The sequence below is a fragment of the Berghia stephanieae genome, chromosome 6, assembly GCF_034508935.2.
Source record: "Berghia stephanieae isolate SIO BIC M18660-M18661 chromosome 6, UCSD_Bste_1.3, whole genome shotgun sequence".
Lineage (NCBI taxonomy): Eukaryota > Metazoa > Mollusca > Gastropoda > Nudibranchia > Aeolidiidae > Berghia > Berghia stephanieae.
Genome location: NC_088365.1, coordinates 27,683,784 through 27,699,971, shown reverse-complemented (window position 1 = coordinate 27,699,971; position 16,188 = coordinate 27,683,784). Strand labels below are relative to the sequence as shown.

The 16,188-nt window shown below is 37.2% G+C and overlaps 1 protein-coding gene across 1 annotated transcript; it reads right to left on the bottom strand.

Moving 5' to 3' along the window:
* Positions 1 to 5,261: 5,261 nt before the first annotated feature.
* On the bottom strand, positions 5,262 to 15,521 carry LOC144975539 (uncharacterized). Its single transcript, XM_078919700.1, has 3 exons — positions 15,140 to 15,521; positions 6,672 to 7,412; positions 5,262 to 5,774 (listed from the first exon to the last, which is right to left on the bottom strand). Exons 2-3 carry the CDS (start codon positions 7,332 to 7,334, stop codon positions 5,268 to 5,270), a joined length of 1,170 nt encoding a protein of 389 aa, XP_078775826.1. The 5' UTR covers positions 7,335 to 7,412; positions 15,140 to 15,521; the 3' UTR covers positions 5,262 to 5,267.
* Positions 15,522 to 16,188: the final 667 nt, after the last annotated feature.

The following is a 16,188-nucleotide window of genomic DNA, read 5'->3' as shown; positions in this document are numbered from 1 at the left end:
CATATATATGTATACATATATATATATATATATATATATATATATATATATATATATATATATATATATATATATATATATATATATATATATAATGTATATATTATGCACTAGAATATTTATATATTTACCGACTTGTGAAAAAGAAATTTCATTATACCTAACCCTTAACTCCGAACAAAGTTAATATCAAGTCTTAATCATTTTACCAAGAAAATACCACCTCAAATCAATGATGATTTTCATGACATTAAACAGTTAACATATAACGACTAAGAGTTAATCATTTCAATTAATCAACAAAAATAAATCATTGATGGCATTGTTACATTTGCATTAATTAAAATTACACAAACACTATATCAAATGGTGACATCCATACAATGAAAACATAAAGCTTCCCATTATTTAGAGGTCTAGCTTATTTGGGGCTTTGATTGATCGGTTTGAACTTCTCAGTGATTGTTGAGCTGGTGAGCCAAGATCATGGCTGTTTGTACTTATTGGATCAGGCTGTTTAGATTGGGAATTAGTAATCCCAGGATTTACACTTTTCGTGCAGGGTGGATTTGATTCACCTGCATTAGCACTCACTGGTAGAGGAGCAGACTGAAAAGTTGGTGTGGGCCTGTCAGATCTAGTGGAAATAACAGATCCACACTCCTGTTGTGCACATGTTATTTGCATTTGGTTAGAATGTCTACGAACAAGTAGTCCCTCATTTGTTTTTACCTTGTAAGATACAGGTCCTGTACATTGAACAATTTGACCTGGCACCCACGTTTTCCCTCTCCCATAGTTTCTAACATACACACTGTCATTAACTCCAAACTCCCTCTCAATAGAAGTTTTATCATGATTAACTTTTTGTGCATGCTGATGTTGGGACACATACTTTTGTACCGTTGGGTGTAATAGATCTAGGTGGGTTTTAACCTTCCTTCCACACAACAGTTCACAAGGAGCAACCCCCGTTATAATGTGAGGTGTTGTGCTATATTTTGCCAAAAATCTATTGACTCTCTCCCTAAGAGAAGATTTTGTACCTATTTTAATCATGGCGCTTTTGAAAATGCCTACCGCTTTTTCGGCAACGCCGTTCCCAGCTGGATTATATGGGGATGTGGTGATGTGTTCAATACCATTTGCACTGCAAAACAGTTTGCACTCTTGGGCTGTGAAACTAGGACCATTGTCCGAAACAATCTGATCAGGTAACCCGTGAGTTGAAAATATCTCTTTCAGCTCTATTATTGTGTCCGAAGCAGTTCTAGTGTTCATGATTTTGATTTAGATTTTTGATCTATAACCATTTTGAGTGGGAATCAATCACCATAAGGAACATATTATTCATGAAGGGCCCAGCAAAGTCTATGTGTATACGCTTCCAAGGCTCAATGGGCCAATCCCAGTTTTGTAATGGTGCCTTAACAGGCCGTTTAGAGTGTTGTGCACAACTCGAGCAAAGTTTAGCAAAGCGTTTGATATCCGCATCCATATGTGGCCACCAAAACCACGTCCTTGCCAGACTCTTCATCTTAGATACCCCAAGATGAGTGTCATGTAAAGTACTTAGCACTTCATTCTGTAAGGCTCTAGGTATGTCCACTCTTGAACCCCAGAGGATGCAACCATCTTCTAGACTGAATTTTAGTTTTCTACACCTAAAAGGTTTCAAGTCTTCTGTTATGGAATCTTCAGGCCAACCATTCAAACAATGCTCATACACTCTTTTCAAAAATTCATCCTTTTGCGTTTCTCTCTTAACATCACTCGCGTTGACATTAGAGTTCTCAATGACAGAAAATAGCATATCAATATCTTCTGGTACATAGCTCATGCTTTGGGTTTTTAAAGCCAAACGACTGAGGCAATCCGCACTGTTCTCAGACGCTGGTCTGTGCTTTAGCTCATAGTTATAAGCAGCTTATGTTATAGCCCATCTTTGTACTCTAGGTGAGGCATGCTCAGGTAGGGGCTTATGTTCACCAAATAAACCCAGCAATAGCTTATGATCAGTTACGATAGTAAACTCTCTGCCAAAAACAAACTTGTGGAATTTCTTTATTCCAAAAATAACACAACCTTTCACTGTCTAACTGAGAATAGTTTCTCTCTGCTTGATTGAGGGATCTACTTGCATAAGCAATGGGGCGTTCACCCATATCATCATTATGTGCTAACACTGCACCGACACCATCTGGCGAACCATCACAGATTAAGATAAGTTTCTTCCCTGGGTTGTAGTGAACAAGTAAGGTATCAGAAGAAAAGGCTTCTTTGGCTGCATTGAAAACAACATCTTGATGTTTAGACCAATGCCCAGGTACATTTTTCTGTAACAGTTTGTACTGTGGAGACAAAGTGTTCGATAAATTTTCGATGAACTTTCCATAGTAGTTCACCATGCCCAAAAAGGCTCTAAGTTGTTGGATGTTTTCTGGTTCAGGTGTTTCTTTGATAGCTCTGGTCTTTTCAATTTGGGGTTTGATACCTTCTTTGTTCAACCTATAACCCAAGAAACTGATTTCTTCCAACATGAACTGGCACTTGTCCTTGTTGATTTTTAACCCTTTCTCACTGACCAACTTCAAGACCCTGCTTAGAGTTTGAAGATGCTCTGTGTCATCTTTGCCTGTTATGTACAGGTTATCAAAATACACACAAATACATTTGGCTTGTCCTTAAAAATGCTATCCATGACAGCCTGGAATATTCCAGGGCTTGAAGAGATTTCAAAACAGAGTATCTCATACTGATAGAGACCTTTGTGAGTATTTATAGTGGTATAGTATTTGGAATCAGGGTGGAGTCCCAATTGTGTGTATGCATGCAAAAAGTCTAGTTCAGTGAATTTTTCACCACCTGATTACTTCAGTGAAATATCCTCTATGTTCGGAATATGATACCTATTCTGGCCTATCTGCTTGTTAACAGTGGTTTTGTAATTGCCACACATTCTAACAGAACCGTCTTTCTTCAGCAGTAGCCCAATCTGAGCTTTCAACTTTCTTTATAATACCATTAGTCTCTAGTCTTTCAAGTTCTGTTTCTATCTTCTCTCTCATCGCGTAAGCCGGAACTCTAGCTTTATGGTACTTTGGGTTTGTGTCTTTCATGTTTATCTTAACACTTCTATCATTGAGTAAACAATTGGTTCCAAACACAACATCATTTTCTCTTAACGCACTCTCTAATGATTTCTTAACTGAGTCCGGGTCAATATCATCTGCCTTGTTTACAGAAAATAAGCACTTCCAATCAAGTTTTAATCTATTTAACCAGTTCCTACCTAGTAATGATGGTCCATCACCTTTCACCACCGGGAGAGGAAGCCTAACTCTCTGGCTCCCGTAACACACGTTGATTTCACACTCTCCCACAACTGGAACAAGATCCCCTGTATACGTCTGTAATTGTTTATGAACTAGTGTCCATCTGGAAGTCAACACACTTCCCGTTGATGGTGATGGGGACGTTGATCGGAGCATGGCAACACGATTTCACCGAGAAAAGGTTGAACTCAAGTGCAGGATTAGGGTCTGTGCTGGCATGAGGTGAAATTCTGGACAGGTTCGATGGTTGGTAGCTGTCGACGTAATGTTGCCGTTGCTTACGGAACTGACCCTGTTGGTTAGGTCGTGCGCCTGACGTTGTATAGGCTTTTGATAAACAGGCTTTGGCAATATGGCCGTGTTTGTTGCATTTATAGCAAGTTGCAGACCCGAACTTGCACTGTTGTGGCGTATGTGGGCTATTGCATCTGTAGCATTTGTTGGATTTAACTTTATGTTCTCATGTGTTGTTTTTCTTGTAGTTTGGTTTGTGACCAGGTCTGTTGTTGACTGCGTTTATGAACGATGGTGGAAGGGACTTGGCAGCTTCTGCAGACTGTTCAGACGATGAAGCTTGCTGTATGGCTCTTTCTAGCGGCAAATTATGCTCTCGCAGCAACTTTCTCTGAATGTCGATGTTGTTAAGACCTGTCACAAATTTCTCGCACAATCTGTCACTTAACGTCTCTCCGAACTCACAGTGTTCACTTAAATGTCGCAAGACTGCAACAAACTCCGCAATCGACTCAATAGGTTGGCGTAGCCTGTTATCGAATTTCGCTCTACGCAAAAACTTTGGTGGTGCTGGCGCATGGTGGTTGCGGAGTAATGTGCAAAGTTGGTCAAAACTCTTATTTGCTGGCCTCTCAGGTGCTGTCAAGTCCTTTAACAGGCGAAATCGCTGTGGTCCTATGACGGTAAGGAGAACAGCTCTTTTCTTTCCCTATGCATTGACCGTTGGCTTCTAGATCTAAGGACAGTCTATCTAGATAGTCATGAATTGTCTCTTCTCCTGCCTGAAATTCGTTAATATGACCATACAAAGCCATAATAGCTTAGCTATTGGCTCTAGCTTCTAGCTCTGGGTTTGTAAGCTTTAAACTTACTATGACTTTGAGTTTAATCCTCGTCGCCAATGTGATGTTTTTAATTTAATTATTTGACAGACACTGAAGATCAATTACGGACAGCCATTTCTGGTGACAGGTTGTTTATTACTGGAGTTTTTAAGGGACATCACTCTACAATCAACAATACATGTATACCTTGTCATTCAAAGGACATAACTCAATAATAGTTGATGCATACATACATAATACAGTTGTTTCTCTTGATATATTACGTTAATGTTACTTTATTACAATGGTGACCATTTTGACTACTTGTCTGTCTCGAGACAACACTGGTGTCTCTGATGAGGTACATGGATGAAAACAACAAAGATGATGGCAGAATGGGTCTGGAAATATTCTCCCCTGAATCATTCTATTTTGAGGTCTTTTTATCTAATAATAATTAGTAGTATTATATCCAAGTTAAATACCAACTAAAAGTGGATTTAAAATTTTAAAAGATGCAAAATATAAAATTATAATTTGTTTTCTCTCTAGGAAATCGTATTCTTCCTCCGAAATAAAACAAATAAGTTAAATCCAATCTTCATATGTTTTCCTATTTATTTATTATCAAGCTTCTCTATCCCATGACATAACATTGTTATTAGACCACAGGATACAAACGACGTGCACTTTTTTGCAGATCTGATAATCCAAATCATTATGGGCTCATTGTTGTAATGAAAACATTTTTAAAATGACGCAAAATATTGTCCATTGTAGCATTGTTAACCTAGGCTCATAATTGCGCTCGGGGTCAGATCTGAATTTATGTATACGTCGGTTAAAAATAAACCACACTAAACTTAGTACAATTCTAAGCAGGGAGTTGTTTCTTCCTATAGCAAACACTGAAAACTGTTTCAAACACCGCTTTATAATTAGAGCTCATGCAATAATAAATGAATACATTGGTGGACGCGTTGATTTTTTCTAAAATGTTAGTGAAAAAGAAATAAATTTTCACCGCGTTTGCTTGTGACTTTCCTTTTGTTATCTCCGGAAACGCGAGCATCATTAATGTCCCGATTGTACTGGGGAAAAATGTGATGTGAAATATGATTGAAATCAGTAGGACCATTTTGACAACTTTTCTGTCTCGGGACGGTACATTTGATGATGATTGTTGGTTGTTTTTTGATGTGCTTGCTACCGAATTTCTCCATTTTGAATTCTTTTTCAAGTGATAAACCAAAATGGCTGTTGATCCAGCACTGATGAATAAGGTAGGGACAGGAATTATGGCCCCAGCTAACATGTAAAAGATATCCATTGATTTGAGATGCTCTTTTCTAACCATAATAATAATAATAATAATAATAATAATAATAATAATAATAATAATAGATCTTTATTGTCCATAAATATGGCAATTTGTCATTTAGTTACACTTGTCATAACGTTATATGATAACTATAACATTGAACAGACACCTCTACCCATTCTCTCTCTCTTCCTCTCTTTCTTTCACGCGTGCGACATACACAACATTAACATATTCATTTCATTTTCAATTCGTTACATTCTTGGCAATTCAACACCAAATATTATCATCATTATCAATTGGTCACTTCATCTAACATTAAACAAATTAATCAGTCAATCAGTCAACGCATCAATCCTTGGTTTTGCTGTACCATATGAAATATTCAACATTTTTATTGCTGATGGAACGAACGTCGATTTATACTTGTTAGTTCCACATTTAATCTGACAAAAACTTCTCCCAGATGGCAAAAGACCAAATTCATGGTATAAAATGTTGTTTTTTTATTGTTGGTAATTGAGAATGCTTTCCTTTCTATTGCTTTTCCGTGAATTCTTTCTACTTCATCAACAGGATGGTTTATTATTTTTGATGCCTCTTTGTAATTCTAAATCATCATACAACGCTTTATGTAATATTAAGCGAAGAATAGGTCTTCAATCAACAAATCGCGAAATAAGATGAAATTAGCGGTGCACTTTTGTGTCGGAAGTAAACAAGGCCGCCGCCATTTCGATTTCCTTCAGACAAAAACATTGATACGAACGATTTTTCCGAGGATTTGAAGCAGAACTCTAAACGTTAAAGTTTGAAGTACATACCATTCATTAATACGAACAATCATACAACGTTTAATACGGAAATGAGTGAAATGTTGTCATGAAACAAATAAATATCAAAAGAATTCATCACATAGGTGTAACTGTGCGTCGCTATTCAGCGCCGCCATTTTGAAAAAAAAAAAAAAAAAAAAAAAAAAAAAAAAAAAAAAAAAAAAAAAAAAAAACTATAAAGAGTTCTGTTTCTTTCCGGATAGAACACCCAACCATAGTAATATACCATGAAAAATGGGACGTGTATCCCGATGTTTAAGATAAATATAAAGATTATGGCAAAGGCTACTCTCGTGGTAGTGATTAGTTCTTTTAATTTCAACGGATATGTGACACACAGACAACGTTCGAATGTGATGAAAGCAGTAATGCAAGTCGTGACATCAGCACACAACATATTTGGAAATATGCCATACATAAAATCCACCGAGTCTTGATCAAAAGGTAGATCTAATTCCTTGAAAGGAGGAAATTGACAAATGCCACTCCAGAGACTTGAGAAACAGGAAACAAAGTCAGATAATGTCAATCCTAGTAGACTCACATTTATTGGATCCTTTAGACCCAGCTTTATAAATATAATGAAGTTAATAACATTTGTAATGACGCCAAAAAACGCAATTATTTGAGCAACCCCACCATGAACTATTAATCGAAGCCACCAGACGGCATGGTCTGAGACAAGGGGTTCAATAAACCCATTTGATACGTCGATGATAGAGTTGTCAGTGCTTGTGTTGGGATGGCAGTCTGGATTTTCCAAATGTTGATTGACACAAGACATTATGTGAAAATGGCTGATAACAAAATCTTTGTAAGTACAATGGCAGTAGGTCTCTCGGGTCAGTGCTTGTTAAAATGTCTGAAAAAGAATAGTGTTATTTTTAGAGTAAACATTAGTTTGTGTGTTTTTTCTTATATCTGCAAGGCTTTCAATCAAATCCGGTCCCTCACTTCGTGCCAGTTTTTTAATTATTTTTTCTCCCACATTTTTTCTGTTTTACGTCATTCGTAAACTGTAAAACAGGTGTATACAAATTTGCTCGGGTTTATTCACACATTATCAAAAGTACGTCCTTTAATATAATAAGTAATCTATAAAAAGAACGAACAGAATAACAAACAAAAAACCCAATAAAACCAATTTAAATAATTTTTCTGAAGATTCAATGTTTTAATGCATATCCAATACATGAATTCCACGACTTATTCCCATCTCGTGTCGTTGAGGATTTGGGTGTGGATTCATCTTTTCATACTGTTCTGTCACCTGCGACAGTAGGGATCTACCTCTATGAAAGAAATCCGATTATGCCTCTTTTCTTGTCAACTTTCCTCCTCCTAGTAACTCCAAGTTCAAGTTCAACGTCTTTATCTGCAAAAGGCAGCAGCTTCTAATGGTGCTCACACTATTATGTTATGACGATCGACCAAATTAGCAAAATCTTCACCGCATTGGTGCACCGTCGGAAAACCACCCGGAAGCTTCATCACAACACATCGTTCAACTAGATGCTCTGCGGTTTCGGGTTCCATCCCACACCGGGTACATGTTGAACAGGTGGTAATTCCCCACTGATGAAGCGATTTTGCCTTGAGGAAGGTCCTCGACCAAAGCCGATTCGCTACCACCCAGTTTCTCCTCTTACTGGTGGAGAAGCCTGGCAACTTCTCACCTAGTTTAGAGGAGTGTACGTCCCCGCGCCCTCGAGGGATTGAATTCGTCCTTTAATAGTATGGAGCCCAGGATGGCCGAAAAACCATTCGGGCACCGGGTTGGATCTCGATTAGTCACATATCGGGCGTGCCGCTCAAGTGGCTCGATTAGGCCCAATACCCGGGTCTAGTGACGGTCAACCGGGATTTACATCTTTGTCCCCTATATGCCTCAAGCCCTTTCACCGCGTCAAGGTCGGAAATCCATGAGGGCGAATTACCCATCGCTGCAGATTTTACAGAATTATGTGGTGACTTTTTGCATTATTGTGTTATTAAGTTGAAAGATAAATGTTTAATAGTTGATCAAATTTGTTGTTGTTGATAATATCTAGGATTTCTTGTGGGAGAGTTTTTCATTCCTTGATGGTTTTTGGGAAGAAATGGTTTTTATATGCGTTGGTTCTGTGTTGGAATTGTGAACTTACTGCTGTGATAATTTCTTGTGAATGTATGGTGTTGTTTTGTAATTGTGGTAAAGTTACTACTGTTTAGTTGGAATGTACTGGTCTTTGGAGAAGTTGGAGGCTTTTCTCTTTCCACCTACACTCCAGTGTTTTCCACTGCAACAATTTCAGAGGTTCAGTAACGCATCGTGGTTCGCGCAAGTAATTGTTGGTGACAAACCTCGAAGCTGCCCTTTGAACTTGTTCGATTTTCTTGATGTGGCCATCTGATATGGATCCCAAACTGTGCCCGCGTATTCCAATATGGATCCGACTAAAGCATTGTTTGTATCCCTGTTATTTCGCCTGGGGGGGGGGGGGCTCAGGGGGGGGGGCTCAGGGGGGGGGCTCAGGGGGGGGCTCCGGGGGGGTGTCACTGGTACAGATTCCGCCTCAGGAAGCCAAGGGTACGATTTGCTTTTGCCACAATATTATCAATATGTTGGTCCCATTTCAGTGATTTGTTTACGTGATTTCCCAAGTAAGGTATTGTGTCCACGTATTTTAATAAATGACCGCTTATTTGGTAGTCATAATTAATTTGCTGTTTAAAAAAATAGTTATTGATATTACAAAGTATTTCTTGGGATGGAATTGAAACTGATAGGTTTGTGCCCATGATAGAAGTGAGCCAAGATCATTCTGTAATTTGTCTGCGTCGTTCTGGGTTTCAATGACAGGAAATATGAGGATGTCATCGGCGATCAGTTTGAGCTTGGTAAGAGTTGATATATTTCTTCCTAAGTCGTTAATGAAGGTTAAAAAGCAGAGTGGTCCAAGGACAAATCCTTGACGTACCCCCGGTTGCACTTCTATGTCCATCCAGGACTTCTTCCTGAATTTTATAATTATAGCCAGATATCAAGCCAATAATGCGCTTTTGTTCACTCTGTTTTGGGTCGTTTTTTTCATCAATGGTCTTGTCAGAGGCCTTTGGGTTATTGTTTTTAATACCATAATGTTCCAGTTTTCTGAGGATTCATCTATGTGGCACACTATCAATTGCCTTCGGAAAGTCTAAAACAAGTAGATCTTTTTGTTTTCTGCTGTCCAATTCCATTCCTATTTCTTCTATGGTGTACAAGCTGGCTTTCACAAGATCTATGTTTTCGGAACCCATGTTGGTAATCGACTAGCACATTTTGTCTTTCATAGTGCTCCGTTATTGAATGAAACTCAATGTGCTCAAGTACTCTACATGTGACAGACGTCCGACAACCTGGTCTATAGTTCGAGGCAATATCTCGTTTCCCTTTTTTGTGCATGGCAGTGAATAATGCATGCTTCCAGTCTTTGGGCACACGGCCTGTTTCGTGTGACTGTTGGAAAATTATGCATCAATAAGGAGCTATTTCTTTTTTTCTGGTGAGTATCAGATATGGACCACTTGCTTTAGAAGGATTTAGAACCTGGAGCTGTGGGTTATGCCGGTTTGAGTAATGGTCATTCTTGACATTGGAGGATATCTGTTTTCTTAGTAGGCAACGTTGTTTTCTTTTGTGAGTGTGCTTTTGTACTGTGTGTTAAGTTTGTTTGCATTCTCTGTGGTGTCAGAAGTTTCTGTTCCATCCGGTTTTGGTAAAACTTCAATGCCTGGTGTATGCCTGCGTTTCAATTTGATATATTTCCAGAAGCGTTTTGTGATGCACCGTTTGGGTTTATATTAAAATCGGAGTCAGCTTTGAGCATATCAGTGACAAATTTGTCATGTTTTGTCTTAAGTTGTGTGTTTATTTCCTTACGAAGAGCTCTAAAAATATCCTAGTCCTTGTGATTCTTGGACCGTTAAACTAAGTTTTAGCGACGTTGCTTTTGTCGAATTATACGCTTTATGTTTTCTGTCATCCAAGGCACATATTGCTTTCTACTTAAGTTTTGCTCGGGATGTGCTTATTGACTGATTTCGTGACGGTTGTCTGGAAACTCTCCCAATTTTTATTAACATCATTAAAATTTGGTTTTCAAAAGCATCAAAGTTGTCTTTAAGGCCATTCATCATCCCATTCATGTCTCATCTTGAATATACAAATACTTTTTTCGATTGCTTTAGTCTGATTGTAGTTTAGCTTTGAATTCAAATTTTACAATGTCATGATCACTCATTCCTGAATGAGTTCAGGATGTATGCTAACAATGATGTCAAGTGTGTTTTCCCTACGAGTTGGTTCTAATAGTGTTTGGGTCATGTTCAAGTACTGGACAATTTGTAGCACCTTTTCATATATTTGATTGCCATATTGTCGATTTGGTTTGAAGCTTAGATTCTTCCAGTTGATATCAGGGAGGTTGAAGTCTCCAGCAAATACTGTATGGTGGAGTTTTCCCATTATTGTAGATTTTTACACTGATTGGTATATTTGTTCCATTACAATTATTCTTCTGGAAGGCCGTCTTTAAAAGCCACCAAAGAGGATTTCTTCTTCAAGACAGTGACATTTTTGTCCAAATAATTTTGCTATTAGTGTCTGCATTTCTCTCGACTGATGTTATAATATCTTTTCACCGGCATTCAGACACCTCCTTCGCCCAGTGCACGGCCCTTTCGGTGAGGTGGTGGGTCAAAGTAGTTGTCGTTAAATCAATATGCCGTCAATATCTTTATTTTAATGAATTGCTTTGCAATTGTAACACTGGGACGGTGGGTATGAATTAGTTCCAGTTTAAACTTTCTATTTACGCCAATGAAACTACGACAATTCAGGTTAATAACCGTGATTATGTTTCTTGTATTTGTTCCTCCACTATGTCTACTTTGATCGCTGGGCTGATCTAAATTCTCTGTGTGTGTATTTAATTGTTGTGTATTTATAGTCGTCATTTCTGTAGGCTGACACGATCATTTTAATTCTTGATTAATTATCGGCGTCAGAAAACGGTGACATATCACTCCGCAACAAACGTTGTGCATAACGACTTGGGGGAAGTTTAAAAAATTTTCCCTATCAAAATCAGTGACCCTTATCGGGTGAGTCTTTCCATAATATTTTATATTGTCTTGTCCCTCCAAAACACAACACAACAGTATAACACTCGCCTTCAGACCTCCAGATAACCGGTTCCTGTCCTTAGAAAATACTCTTTACTCACATTCGTCCTCAACCACATTTATGTGCAAATGAGTAAATAAAATAATCTCTTTTTGAGTAAATAAAATAATCGCTTTAAAGGGTCATGCGTTCTTCATGTTAAGTGTTGCTGTTTGGCTTGGCTACTCTTGTAAAGCGATTTGATCACATTCAAGTCGGTATCACGATCTATTAAAGCTTAAGTCTTTTGGCGATGCATTTATTTTAGGAATTCTATTGTCTTTTATTGTATTTCATAGTGCTTTGAAATATTCTTCTTGTTTGGAGGATATACAATTCCAAGGCCTTTTTTATTTTAAATTCGACATAACAGGTGTATAATGTGGATGTTTATTTCAATTTTTTGTTCTAGATGTTTCTGTTTAATTACTATCTTTTTGAACCCTGCCTGTTCTTTTCTCGGTTCTTATCCACCTGGATTGTTTTTTCTCGTGATGACAGCATGGGACTTTTACTGCTATTGACAGAAGAGTAAAATCCCCTCTTTTTTCTTTCCTTGTAAGCCTTCCTCCAATCTTATCTTGCTTGTTCGCTTAAGTTCTCTACTTTCTTTAAAATGTCTCTAGCTATTGACGCTCACGCACGGCTTGTTTGGTTTGTTGTTTTTTTAACGTCTTCCTGCATCTTTGAATTTTTTTCGATGTAAAATTCTATTCATCTCTAATTTTGGTTTACAATTTTCTGGATTGCCGCTAGCTTCATCATTTCTATATCTATGCGGCAGTTGAACAAATTAGTTAGTTAATATTGGAAATCTCTTTGAATTCTAAGACGTTGATATTACCAACCTTTACAGCATCAGGTTCACTTGCACTATTGCCAGGTTGTGATTGCTTGTATTATATCGGAACCGCTATTAGCTCTTGTAGTATGACACTCGCCTTTGGATCGGAAGGTCCAGGGTTCTGAGCGGCGCATAATTGAGGCGTTGGAAAACGCTCTTTGCTCAAATGTTATCGCCATGCTCAGGTGTGAATAGAGTACCTGGCCGTTAACATTGTTCTCTGTCGGGGAAAAAATGTATTGTTCTAAGAGACGTCATGTCTCGCCCTGTATGTTAATATAAAGGTACAAGTAATGCAGTTCTTGTGCTTTCTATCTTGTGGAGTTAAATGTACTTATAAAGGAATACTGTTTTAATAATATCGGTCTCATGAAAATGTAACGGTAAAATGTAGTGCTTTAACAAAGATTAAAAACTATCATTAGATTTTGCTTCTCTCATCCGTCTGGGCAGGTCATTCCACACAAGGGGCCCGATGTAGGTAAAGGAACGACCGCCATAAAATTTATATTTATAATTGTTTCTAAGAGTAAGCTTCGTTTTGTTAGTAGAGGATCGTAAATTACTATTTGGTACATATATTTCTAAAATGATTTTAATGTAGTCGGGTGCTTCATCATTCATGCTTTTAAAACAAAACAGAGCAATTCTAAAAATGATTCTTTCCTTGACAGGCAGCCAGTGCAGCTCATGCAGAATAGGCAGGGAGTGTGCCATTCTCTTCTGTCTTGTCACTACTTTAGCCCGCACTATTGTGTATGACCTGCAGGCACGAGATTTTATCATGGCTTATGTGAGATAAAAGATCATTGCAATAGTCTAGACGTGATAAAATAAGAGTTGTGACAAGTTTCATTTTTGCATGTTTTCTAAGGAACTTTCTAATGGTGGATATTTTCTTAAGCTTATTTGTAAGAGTTTTACAGAGGCATTTTCATAGAAAAATCATGTACCAGGAATACCCCGAGATTTCTAACGCCGGAATTGAACAACTATTTATATTCACATTTAAATGTTCCATCAAGCCATTACCGTTTTTGTTTCTAGTGCACAGCATAACCTCTGTCTTTTCATCATTCAATTTAACCTTATTCGTTTCCATTCAATAGTTTAATTCTGCAATGCAGTTCTCGACAGACGATATCAATTAATGTATATTGCATTGAACATCAAATTTGTATACTTGTGTATCTTCAGCATAAAAATGATAGGAAATTCCATTTCATTATTATTATTACTATTATTATTATTATTATTATTATTATTATTATTATTATTATTATTATTATTATTATTATTATTATTATTATTATATTATTATTATTATATCTACTACACTACTATTACTCCTGCTACTGCTACTACTACTATCCTACTACTACTACTACTACTACTACTACTACTACTACTACTACTACTACTACTACTACTAGTACTACTACGACTACTACTACTGCTACTACTACTACTACTACTACTACTACTACTACTACTACTACTACTACTACTACTACTACTACTGCTACTACTGCTGCTGCTGCTACTACTACTACTACTACTACTACTACTACTACTACTTCTACTACTACTACTACTACTACTACTACTACTACTACTACTACTACTACTACTACTACATTTGTTCTCTATTTGATCCAATCCCCGTTACCTTTCTTGTCTTGGATACCTTTACTTGTAATTCTAAATATGACGTAAATGTGTCGCAAGCGCCGTAAACTCCTTAAAAGCAAACAAAACAAACAAGCAATGAATAATTTCACTATCTGGATCATGTGTCAGTGCATACATAGACATAGACTTGCACTATATATATTAGTAATGATGTTTAAAGCAATGCAGGGTATTTATGATTCTATCGCCAACAAGGTTTTAACTTGACCCAACTCATTTTGTTGTCTGATGGGATTATGGACACAAAAACTAAAGGCGTTTGTTTTGCGTTGCTCCCTTATACATGAGTCACATTTACTGACTTTATCTTTCTCTCCTTCATTATGGACACACTTCCGTAATGTCTTTTGACGTGTCCAAAATACAAGATAGTTTACCATTGTTTGTCCTTATTCTCCTCTGTCCAATTCACCTACATTCACGGACTCCAAAATTGTTTATGCCGTATCTTTTTAGTTGCCTTGTTACTGATGTTGTCTTTCTTGCTCTTTACATGGTTCTCACGTCACAAACATCCACTTAAAAAAAAAAAACAGCTTTGGATATCTCAATATGGCTTTGTCTGAATATCAATGTCCTTGTGATGTTGAACTGTCCATGGAGTAGTTCACCTTTTACATTGTATGGAATCGTCCTCATGTGTTTCGTTAGTCACAGTACCATCAACTACATGAGTTGGATGTCATTTTATCTAAAGGCGGCGAAGTCAGATATTTAAAAATCAAATAAAAACATTTACCCCAGTATTAAACCCTATATGTCTGTCTTGTATAGTGGAACAAATTATCTTGATTCAGTTTCTAAAATACTTTAAAACTAACTCTTTGAGAAAGCATTCACAATGCCTATGCATAATGCTACTCACTATTTGTGGACATATGAACAACTTTTAATAGAGTAGTTCAACTGAGTCCAGCTTCTTTACTGAGTCAATATTGTCGCATTAGTTATAAATAAGAGCTGTAAAAACTGTCTTCATTTCGTAAATCTAGCTTCTTCTATAAATAGAACGAAGTTGACGTCACTCAGGTCTTTGTGATTGTTCTTTGTCATCATGTTTATGAGTAATTCTCACTAAACTGTATTAACCAGACTATAAACCTTCAAGATTACACATAGTTTTGTGTGTTGGTCCCTTATTTTTTTTTCGGATGGCAATGTTGTGAGTTCCTTAGACAAGCGCACAGTATCTATAAAGGCCACTGGGTAAACCAGTCTTATGTGACTGTGGTAGATAATAGGCAACTAACCTGGCTACCACCCCCCACCCCCACCCCCTCCCCCACATGTCAAAAGAAAGACAATATCGATTTAATCCTGTCGTGTGGTACTAAAATCAATTTCATCATAATTTACTCAATAAGGGGAGGGGGGGGGGGCGTTAGTTATTTAACTCAATGTAAGTTCAGTAACCTCATTTGAAGAAAAGGATAGCTCTTAAAAATTTGTTTCAAATCATGTATAATCGATATAAAAATCATATTGATTAGAACAGCATTGAGCGGAAAACATGATTGGCTTATTAAGGCTTAACAAATTTTAGTATGTCTCGAGTTGTTAGCTCCGAAACAGATTGCCCGTAATTCTGTTGAAATATTATCGTGACGTTATCAATATGGTTAAAACAAATCATAAGACCAATATAATCTTGCGCTAACGTAATGTCGCTTTTGGGAAGTTTTATAAAATTGATACAATGCCAGTGTCACCAGCAAACGGTTTACAACCCACGTTATTGGAACATAATTGATGCATTATAGATTTCCATCAATACATGAGGAACATTACCTCAATGAATAAAGTAGATAATGATGTTTCATTATTGTTCAATTTTGTTGTTTTCAATGCCAATATCACCAGCAAACGGTTTCAAGCGACATTATCTGAACAAAATTGATGGTTAATCTATTTCCA

Bases quoted from the DNA above. Each gene is read 5' to 3' on its own strand.
- LOC144975539 (XM_078919700.1), bottom strand. From the start codon at position 7,334: ATGTCTTGTGTCAATCAACATTTGGAAAATCCAGACTGCCATCCCAAC. The intron at 5,775-6,671 runs TCAAAATGGCGG...ATTATTATTATT, and splicing joins TTTTTTTTTTTTTTTTTTTT to ATTATTATTATTATTATTAT.